Source organism: Salvia miltiorrhiza, chromosome 1 (genome assembly GCF_028751815.1).
Source record: "Salvia miltiorrhiza cultivar Shanhuang (shh) chromosome 1, IMPLAD_Smil_shh, whole genome shotgun sequence".
In the NCBI taxonomy this organism is placed as follows: domain Eukaryota; kingdom Viridiplantae; phylum Streptophyta; class Magnoliopsida; order Lamiales; family Lamiaceae; genus Salvia; species Salvia miltiorrhiza.
Window position 1 is genome coordinate 24,089,114 of NC_080387.1, and position 11,014 is coordinate 24,100,127.

The 11,014-nt window shown below is 33.2% G+C and overlaps 2 protein-coding genes across 3 annotated transcripts; one reads left to right on the top strand and one right to left on the bottom strand.

Annotated features, from left to right (window-relative positions):
* Nucleotides 1–878: 878 nt before the first annotated feature.
* Nucleotides 879–4,651, top strand: LOC131007109 (uncharacterized). The gene is made up of 3 exons (XM_057934266.1): nt 879–1,135; nt 1,689–1,726; nt 4,277–4,651. Exons 1-3 carry the CDS (start codon nt 1,063–1,065, stop codon nt 4,388–4,390), a joined length of 225 nt encoding a protein of 74 aa, XP_057790249.1. The 5' UTR covers nt 879–1,062; the 3' UTR covers nt 4,391–4,651.
* A 3,625-nt stretch (nt 4,652–8,276) lies between these two features.
* Nucleotides 8,277–10,724, bottom strand: LOC131007107 (protein PATRONUS 2-like). Of its 2 annotated transcripts, none has more exons than XM_057934263.1 (5): nt 10,607–10,724; nt 9,877–9,949; nt 9,287–9,640; nt 8,747–8,778; nt 8,277–8,665 (listed from the first exon to the last, which is right to left on the bottom strand). In XM_057934263.1, the coding sequence occupies exons 2-5, from the start codon at nt 9,941–9,943 to the stop codon at nt 8,471–8,473; spliced, it is 648 nt and encodes a 215-aa protein (XP_057790246.1). In that variant the 5' UTR covers nt 9,944–9,949; nt 10,607–10,724; the 3' UTR covers nt 8,277–8,470. The 2 variants fall into 2 exon arrangements, with proteins under 2 accessions (XP_057790246.1, XP_057790247.1); XM_057934264.1 differs by lacking the exon at nt 10,607–10,724 and adding an exon at nt 10,432–10,546.
* Nucleotides 10,725–11,014: the final 290 nt, after the last annotated feature.

Genomic DNA, 11,014 nt, shown 5'->3' on the forward strand with positions numbered 1-11,014 from the left:
CTTTCTAAAGTAAACCTCACTTATAGAATTATTTTTGATGGACATTGGGAGTATCATTTACTTTTCCAAATACATTATAATACATTTTTTGTTTTAAAAAATATGTTTCCATTATAAAGGCCGAAGGGAGTGATTATATAATGAAACAATGTAGTTGGATGGCCATAATGAAGATTGAAAATCAAATTTTGGCCTCTAATATTCAAACCACAAAATCTGGCCATTAATTAAGCGGTATGCCTAATATACCATTTTTACTCGGCCGCTAGGGTGATTACGCTACTGTTGGAAGCTTATGAGTGAGTTGCGCGCTCGCGGGGAAAAGCCATCGCCAGCTGCACGTATGACACTTATGACACTATGATCATTTTATTAGTACTTGGTTTTATTTTGGATTTCCGTTGACACTTATGGCACTATTAGTGCTATAAGTACCAAAAAGACCATTTTAAACACTTTCCCGTAGGGTTTAGATTATCCATTTAATGTTTAGATGATCAATTTAGAATTTTTTGTTTGTTTGTTTGTTTGTTTGTTTCATGTGCTTCATCTTCTTCACATCATGATTTCTTGATTCTATTGCTGTTGTTTCTGTATTTGTGTTGCACGTATGACACTTTATAGCACTATTAGTGCCATAGTAGCAAAAGTGTCAACAAAAATCCAAAATAAAACCAAGTAAAATCTTGGCACTTATGACACTATTAGAGCTATAAGTGTCTAACCCGACCCGGCATGCGACCCGCGTGCCTAATCCTATCCGGTCCGTCTTATTAAGGGTAAAAATGTCCGAAATCAATAAAAATGACCAAATTTTATGTTTTTTTTTAATAAATGTCTATAAATTATGTTTGGCTACTTCACAATTTTACTGTTATGTAATAGTTTGAAGAAAATCCGAGTGTTTTGAGCAATTTCTTTAATATTTCTGGGGCGAAAAGTAAAACATAACCTATTTATGAGTTGATGTCGTAGGCTCAAGTTTTATTCTGAAGAGCCAAAACACTTGTTCTCATCTGCGATAAATTGTAGAGAGAGAAAGATAGAGATATAAGAGAAGACATGGCAAGGGATAGCTGCCTCACACGAATTACGGCGGGCTTCGCCATCGGAGGCGCTGTCGGCGGCGCTGTGGGTAAGCCCTCCTAATTGTTCTATAATAACCCTAGCTTCGACGATCTCCCTCTCTCGATTAAATCTCTATGGAAATAGTATCATATGCTTCTCTCTTAATTTTTTTTTTTCTACCGAAGCTGGTTACTGGTAATGCGCTGGGGCTCAAAACGCCTATGCTTGAAATATTGTATCCGTGTTATAGTTTATCAAATGCCTCATTAATGGAGAGAATTCTGCCAAATGTGTTTCCTGCTTTGAAATCCTCAAATATTTGCATTGTTTGTTTTATGCTTTGTTTGAAGCCGTAAATATGTTCTCGAAGTGATTGCTAACATGATATATCGAATAGTACGATGGAGTTCGTTTAGATTAGACTTTTCAGAAAGGTTCGAAGAGGTGAAACGAAAGCATCACGGGTTTTTTTTTTTTTTTTTCTGAATGAATCCCTTAGTGTTTCATTGTATTAGTTATGTTTAGTTCATAATTGTTTGTCGTGGTTAAATTGGTCCCATTTGAATGATTTTATAATTGTTAGTATTCATGAATTGATCGAAATACTATCATCTCTGCAGGTGCTGTTTATGGAACTTATGATGCTATTAGATCCAAGGTGAAGTTCTTTTCTGGTTTCTGCTTTCTGAAAACATAAAATTCATGTTTTCCTTAATAGCCTCTAATTGCGCAATTGTAGGAATGTACTCTATGTCCTTTCATTGGTTTCTTTTTATTACTATCTCTGGGTTAAGTATTGACCCATATGAAACTTCTTATATTGAACTGGCATTCAGTGTATTGCGTATCTTAATGTTGTTTGCATGTTTTTGGCCAAATTCCCCAATTTACCAAGCAAAACCAAAACTTGCATCTGCTTAATTTATAACTGTTTTGCAAAAGAGGGTTTTGGCTCGTGTCAGCAGAGAAGAGTGAAGATTCATGAGTTTTAGGAGAGAGGTTTAGGCTTAATTAACTTGGAATAGTTGTGATTGCATCCCGGCTTTTATGAATAGTAACAATGCTGATATGTCAAAGAAAAAGAAATTGCCCAAGCTTCGCGGGATGGAGGGAGTATTTCATAATCAACTTCATGAATTATGTGATTGCTATATCTTTTCATTGATCTGATTGGTGGGTTCCAACTGGTTTAGTTACTATGCAACACTCACATTTCTCCCACCCTCTCTAAGTTGTGCATTGAATTGTTCAATTGACTCGAGTTCGTTTGAAATCTTCTAGAGGTTCACAAGAGGCAAGTGTACCGATCTACTCATTCAAGCTTATAGATTTATGTTTGTGGAATCTACTTTTTTCCTGTTATCACCGTTGTGATTAGTGTGCGGTGTGGCCGCCTTCAGGCGCGCCTCAAGGTGAGGCGGCGGAAAACTGCACTACATCATAGGCTTCAATTTAATTTTTAATATTGGATGCATTTTTTGTGTGAGGCAGACGCCTCAAGATTTTGAATGATAGAAGCGGTGCGAGGCGGTGCTGATTTCTTTGGCTGTGCTGACATCTTTTATTTGGTTTAATTATTTAGCCCATTTATTATTATATACTCCCTCCGTCCTAGAAGAGTATGCGTACTTTCCTTTTGTGTCCGCCCCACAAGAATATGCATAACCCATTTCTGGACATGACCCCACCATTAACTCCTTACTTTTTGCCCTTACAATACAACAACAGTGGACCCCTTTCTCCACTCACAATACACTCACCTAACATTTATTAAAAACAAACTAGGAATACTCATCGAGGCAAAGTATAAATTTCAAAGAGATTTGCATGTTTGTGTTGTGCTGCAAAGTCAGAAAAGATTGAGCACCCTAATTAAAGTAATAACTATTTGATGAACTGGAGAATTTTGTGTTTTTGAGGTACTTTCAGCTTTTGATTGATTATTTTAAAACCTATAAACTCATAGTTTATATATTTTTTATTGATATATGTTGTTTTATAATTATTTTTTATAAATTATTATGATTTTCTTTTGTCTACGGTGTGAGGCTTACACCTCGTTGAGGCAAAAGGCCTCAGTTTCGCCTTAAGCTTTTCACAACACTGCCTGTTATTTAGCCAGGATTAGCTTTTTATTAATAGAGTTCATTTATGATTCTGCTGCTTGGGGTCCATAGTTTCAGCCACATTGTTCATCCTTGTCGTAGTCAGCATGTAGAAACCTATAAGCATTTTCCTCTTTTAATATCTGAATCATATGATAGCTTGATGGTGGTATCTGAATCCCCGTTAAGGGATCTGGGGACTAAAAGTTGTCATTGATCTGTTCTGCTGTTGTGCATGCTTCTGTGCTTCATGTTAAATACACCTCAGGGTTTATAAAAGCAGGAACTATATAAGAAAAAGTAAGAAGAAAGAGATGGGAGAATAAATTCAAGAAACAAGTCGAGTTGCATCTTATGCTCTTATATATGTGACATTCGGAACCACGCAACATTTAGTCATGAGCTTCAGCTTAGGTCCAATAAGAGGCGATCATTTATTGACTCTCCACGATCCCAATCTAGATGGCATGTCTTTGTTTGAGTTTTGATAGCTATCCTTTGACTAATGGTTCCTGGTTCTTCATGCAGTAAAGGTTAAACGCCTTCCTGAGTGGATAGATGGTTTGAGTTATTTATAGTTATTAATACACTTTAAAAAAATGTTTATCTGTCAGTTGGTATATAAAAGGTTTGCATACTTTTCGCGATGGAGGTTTGGAGATTTATCCCACGAGCCACATTTCAGAATTCACTAAGTTATAAATTTTTGCTTTTGAATATGCTACATAGTTCTTTGGTATTGATGACATAACAGTTTTCTTATTTTCTTATTTACATGTGTATAAAGATTTTTTTTAATTTATTTCTTCATTTCTGTTTCACCAGATCATTAGTTTGGCCATTCTTAGTTGGCTTTATCTGTTACCATTATCATCTTTCAGACTGTATATGTAAAACTTCTTCGACTCACTTTAAGATATTACAGACCGTAATGCTAGTGGTGATAGTGAATATAAATTCTCTGATTCTCTACAATAATTTACGTATTCTAGCGTAAAGTGTGTATGTCTAAAAAACTATACTTCAGAAACGAGTAAAAGGTGACATTTTATTTCTGGAGTCTGGACGTCTTAATGTGAGATTTTCATAATTTGAAATTGCAGGTCCCAGGTCTTCTAAAAGTACGGTACATTGGGCAGACGACGGTGGGTAGTGCTGCTGTTTTTGGTCTTTTCCTTGGAGCTGGAAGCTTAATACATTGTGGCAAATCTTATTAGGCTCGTTTGTTCTAGTTTCAAAATAAGTAAGCACTGTGGATTTGAAGAATTGTGGGAACATCACGTTGTTATAGATGATCATGTTAGCTTTAGTTTTTTTGGCCATTTTATGCCTAAGTTGGTGTTTTCCTTTTATGAATCCGTTTTGGTAGACTATGGAGCTTTCGAGAAACTAACGTGCTCCCAAGTCTTTTCTTTAATTTTAGTATGAATACTGCAAGTGCATATATCTATTCTTCGTATTTTTTGCTGTGGCTTAAAGGTCAGCGACGGATAGGTAGTGTATGTTGTGCCAGATTTATAAGGGTATACTTTCACAATAGTATTAAACTAGTATTATACCCGTGCTTCGCACGGACCGATTATTCATACGTATTATAAAAATTTATAAATGTATTTAAGTGATACAAAAACAAATATAGAGTAATCAAATCAAATTGAAAATTTAATAAAATATATAATATAAACGAATAAATCTAATATATTATATTATGACAAAAAATTAAACACAAATATTAACTGAAAGTATTTAATTTCATGTACGTACTGTACGTGGACACACATATATATATATATATATATATATATATAGAGAGAGAGAGAGAGAGAGCGAGAGGAGAGAGAGAAAAGATTAAATGAGATAATTTAATCTTAAAGAAATAAAATATACCAAATATGAACTTTACAATTATCTAAAAATAGATATAAAAAAAATTAATTAACTATTAGATTAACCATTGAAATATAATTGACACCTAAATAAATAAAAATTATATATTAGGATTTTCAATTGTCAAATTCAACCATTTCGTATACTATCACTTTCCAACCTCTCCCCTTCTTGAACAATATGTATTTATAATCTTTAATTAACATGATCAATAACAGAACTAATTTCATCTTTAACAAACCAAAACTTTTTTCCCTAATAAAAAATTCAATATACTAATGTATTCTGTAAATTGCAAATTATCAACATTACAAAAATATCTAAATTATATTCACAAGTATATTACATTAAATACAGGCCCAAAACAAAAATATTATACCTAAAATCGGGCCACAACAAACACGAAGCCCAAATAAACATTTAATTGGACTCAATGAATATTCTTTAATGGGCTTTTGCAAAAAAGAAAATGAATAACCTTCATAACTGTAAAAAAGTTCTATACTAATTACACAATTAACAAAATTTTCTAAAACACAACAATTTACAATTACTTTGTCCTATAAATTCAATAAAAAAAATAATAAATAATATCTTCAATATTTTTATATTATTTCGTATAAAAACAGTAGGGTAAATATTATGAAAACCCCTGAACTATACTCATTTTATCAAAAATTCCCTGAAACTTTCGAAATGTTCTGTATACCCTCAAACTATCAGGTTTTTATCAAATATATCCCGCATTTATTTTTCAGTCACCAAAAACGTGATGTGGCACGCCAGATGCCACATTGTAATTATATTTTATTTTTTTAAAATGACATGAAAAAAACGACTTCGTTTCCTACTATATTCCACCATGTTTATCCCCAATTCTAGGTTATTAGTATGAATTTCAAACACGATAGAAGTCAATTTTAAATTTCAGAGTGAATTTTTTGAAATGATATTGTACGAATGACGTCGTTTTTGCCATTGCATTTTTTTAAATGATATTGTATGATAAAGCGGGTATACTTCAAGGGTTTTTATGATATTTAACCAAAACAATAATATTGCATATAGAACTATACTATCACAATTTAACAGATATCTAACTACTACTATTACCTCTTTGTAAAATATTTATTATACCATTACAAATATTTTTCCCATATTTTGTAAAAATAATTAAAAAGTAACTATCATGTTTCAAAAGTATATCATTAAGAATAAAAAATGTGCTATCTCATACTAATACTTTTATAACTATTATTATTTAAATACATATTGTAATAATATAATTAATTTAATCAATAGCATATTTTTTTTAATTCAATCAATATCATTATTAATTACCAACTACTTCAAAACTCATTTGACAACCTATTATTACACTTCCGCCATTTTTAACAAAATAAACTCTTTACCTCAGCGATAAAAGAGAGGGAATATTAGTAGACATTAATTAAAACCACCTACTAAGTGGAAGATCAAAAGACTTCTTCATCAGAAAAAGGTAACCTCTGCGAAAACTTTCTCACCACCTCCTTCTTGAAAGTTCGAAAATATCAACAAATCCTCTTTAAATTGCAAAGATCACCAAAACTTCACAAATTTAAGAACAATCGGTAAGATTATTTATCTCTACAATCATTTCTATTTACCATGACAATCAACGTTTATCTTGTGTTTTGGTTAGTACATTTGATGATATATTTCTTCTAATAACAGTTTCAGAAAAAATCGTTTACAACTTAAACATCCGCATTCATATCATTTGCCCCACTGTGAAATAAGTGAAATTGCATGTGGAAAAAATGGATTTATTTTGGTAGTTTTTGTGATCATCACATGAACTCTATTCTCTTTATCATAGAAAAATTAGATTTTCTTGATTATACCCTGCAGTTACTTACATTCTTTGCCTAGTTTTGTTTAAAATGTATAATTTTGAACAGTATCGATTATAAGGTTAAATTCTTTACTTACTTGATAATATCTTGCTTAAGGGTTTATACTCGTAATATAAGTTGTTGCACATGTTAAACTTACTCACCTTTTAAGTAGTTTTTCCTCATAATGTAAGCTCTGTTTGATTCATCATACATAAAATGGATTTTGTCAACTATAAATGATTTTTCCTCAATTTACTTAAAATATTTGCAGGATTTTATTTATAATGTATAATTTTCAACACTGGGAAGTTCTTGAATAGCTTCAGTTTTTTACAAACTTTCATTCTTCATTTACTCAGCATTTCACATTATTACTGAGCTTAATTGTGCATTCCTTATTTTGGTATATGTTGCTACATCTGCTATCCATTTCAGTTTATCAGAATATACATGATGAATATCATATAAACTGTGAGTTAATTATGTTGCTCTCCTTTCCTTATGTCTTACAAAACATATGCATTCTTGTTTGATATGTGAGCATTCATAATGTTCTCACTTATTATACATTATTTGAGGTACAATATACAATGGATGGACCACAATTTACAGTACCATTGAGAACTGGCTATCGTTCACAGTACATACAAGAGTACTTGGTAAATCTTAACCACTATTAATTGAGTTCCAACTTTCTGTTATTGGAATTGCAATGCATAGAATTAAATATTTTAAATTTTCTGCAGTTGATACCACAACCATTTCATCAAGACTGGGAAGTATTCTTCGAGCATTCAATGGAATTTAGATTGGATGTCGAGATAATCCTACGAATAAATGTTGAACAAATTCACTTTGCAAACACCAACATGCCCATTTGGGCAGTAACAAATGAGGTTGTAGACTTGATAAGAGAATTAAATTGTATAAGGGTATACTTTCACAATAGTATTAAATTGTTTTTGGAATAGAAGCTAACATATTCTTATTAGAGTTAAGACTCATCGCTTGCTCTTGAGAAAATAAATTTGTATATTTATGTATATCCATGTTTTTTTTTTGGACTTTGGGGGAGGGGAAGATGTGGGGTTTGATCCTTAGACCTCACTGTTCGTAGACAGGAGTTTGCACCGTTTGGTGTCCCTTTGGAAACTATGTATATCTATGTTAACATCACATTACTTTTATTGCATGAGCACCATGTATCATTGACTTTGTCTTTGCATTTTAAATTTTAGTTTCACTAGGCATTTTCTACCTGTTTGACATTTCCATAAAAAAGGAACCATGTGAAATAATACGATCTTATTGAAGAAAAAAGAGCTTGGTCGAATGAGCTCAATGAAGCAAATCACGAGTGATGGTATTCAAAATATCAATACATAAACCAACATCCATGAATTCACCGCTATGCAAGAGTTGAATCCCATCTTAAACACAACTACCAATATTTATAGCAATTTGGACCAGCAATAGCACACTGATCACAAAACTATCAGCTTTCTACTTAACAGAAAGTTCGATTTTCTATTACAAACTAACATCACGTCCTACGTGATAATCGTCTTCCTTGAGTAGTAACTCGACTGCCTCAAACTCCCACGCAGAGGGAGAATCCTGGTGTAGTGGTGAAGGAGGAGGAGACTTCCAATGAGGCTTGAACCAATCAGAAAACTCGAGCATGGATAACTCTTCCAGTTTGGGATAGCAGTTATCAGGATCACCCTACAAGCACACATATCTCAACATCAATCTCTCCTATTTCTGTACATGCGAAATGCAATCAAATCACAACAAGGTTCATACCTTTGGCCGTTCCATTATCAGGTCTGTTGAATCTTCATAATCATCCCCGACATGACAAAAGCCAAGAAAAATCAATGAATGTGCAGAATTGATGCTTCAGTATTGCTTCGACTACATGACACGAACTTATTCAAAAATGAATTAGGTGCAAAAGAACTCTAACACTGCACAAGATAAACTGCTGTCGTTACCTCCGGATGAACAACAAGCGATGCAAGTACGTTCCCTCCAGCTTTTAAATAATATGAGGCAAACAAGATATTTCATTCCTTTCTTTCGAGAAGTATTATGAGGGGAAGTGCCCCCTTTAATATAGAGACAGACAGTTTTACTAATGTCTTACTGTCTACGAACAATTAAATAGAATCCAAGTCGACATACTTTTTGAAGAATTGCATATATCAACAAGACAATCTTTATGCAAATTTAAAAGGGAAAGGAAGGAACATACAAACAGAAAAGGTTTGAACCTACTAGGTCTGTAGTATACCTAACCATGCTAAAAGATAAAGTGAAGTGATGTGAATTTGAACAGCTTACCATGTCCAGGAAGAACTGTGTCCCAGAAATTAAGTTGTGACGCTGCTGCTGCTTTTTGTGCATCAATGCACTTACTGTGATCGTGCAAGAAACCTTCTTCCGCAATGTTCAATTTCTCATGTACTGAAATCTTTTTCTTAGACAGTGCCTCACACTCCAAAACTTGCTGATTTGAATATCCATTTTCAACAACTTTAGACTGTTTCTTTCCTGACTTTTTACTCTTGGAGGTTGTCTCAGGACGAATAGACGACTTATTAGTAATGTCATTCAGAGCTTTACGACTCTCACGTACAACTCCACTCTTCTTTGCTAATGGCCCCGATGTCTTGGATATGCCATCAGCACCCACTTCTACAAAATGGAAACTAACTTCAAATTGTAGGGTAGAGACAGTGATTATGAAAAAGGAGTGCACAAATATACTGAGCTCTGTATATCCAAGGAAGTCCTATAGCATACGTGCTTGAGATTGAGCAAAGGCTAAAATATCTAATAAGGTAAAAGCAAGGTATGCAGAATAAATAATTTCTGAGAAAAAATGTTATTTTGCAGTAGTAATGCATATCACCAGGAAGATGAGTTGTTACTTTTACGGTGGATGACAGAATTTTCATCTTGAATGCTCAATGGCTTTAGAAAGAGAGGTCTTTCCATATTTCACTGCACACAAACAAAACATAATAATGATGAAAAGCCATATGTAACAACTATTACACCAAGTTATGAAGCTAGACATAAGTGTTTTATGCTGAATGCTAGATAACATTGTCAATCTCTCACAATTCAAAGAGGTAGTAATTTAACAAAGAGTAAACCATCCTTTAAAAATCAAATCAGCACCATAGAAAATATATTACAAAAGCTATCAATTTGATAACAAGTTATGCCTAGAAACTCATAACCAACAAAACTCTCTAACAGATAAAAAAAAAATCATATTATGAAATGGACAATGAGTCAAATCTCGAACTACTTATTTAATACTAGTATATAAAAGAAAATGCGTTTTGGATTTTCTAAGGGGAAAGAATTGATCAATTCTCCGTTTATTTTTACAACATGAAAAAGCACATGTTTTTAGTTCAATACATTTGATTTTCTATTTTCCCACTCACAGATGACAAAATTCAGTTGACATTTACCACAAGAGACAGGTCGCAGCGTCAAAGGAAATCAAAGAACTCCCAAGGGCATTTGTACTCATTTTGAAGTCGAAATCGCAAACAACAAATAACAAAACAAACAGAAAAAGGGGGGGAAAAATAATTTTCATAGTCGAGAAATGAAGATCGAAACGCGAAATTGAGGTATGTATACCTGATGTTTCTGGAACAAATTCGATGAAAATCGCGTGAGAGAGAGAGAGAGAGACGAGAGAGAGGGGAATGGGCGGGAAGAAGGAAGATGCTATTGAATCATGGGCCGGGCCATACTCTTAATGGGCTTAAGAATTTTAGGTTGTTACTCTTCATTTATTTATTCAAAAGAAAAAGGAGTTAATTGCTAAAATTTCACTAATTTGCTCCCTACTATACTTTTAAGACATAATTTATAAGAGTAAAATTTTGAAGTAGCCAAAATAAAGTATAAAATAAAATTTATGGCCACACATTGAAAAAACATAAAATTTGGCCATTTTTATTGATTTGGACGTTTTAACCCTTAATGAGGCGGACCGGGTAGCATTAGGCGCGCGGGTCGCGTGCCGGGTCGGGTTAGACATTT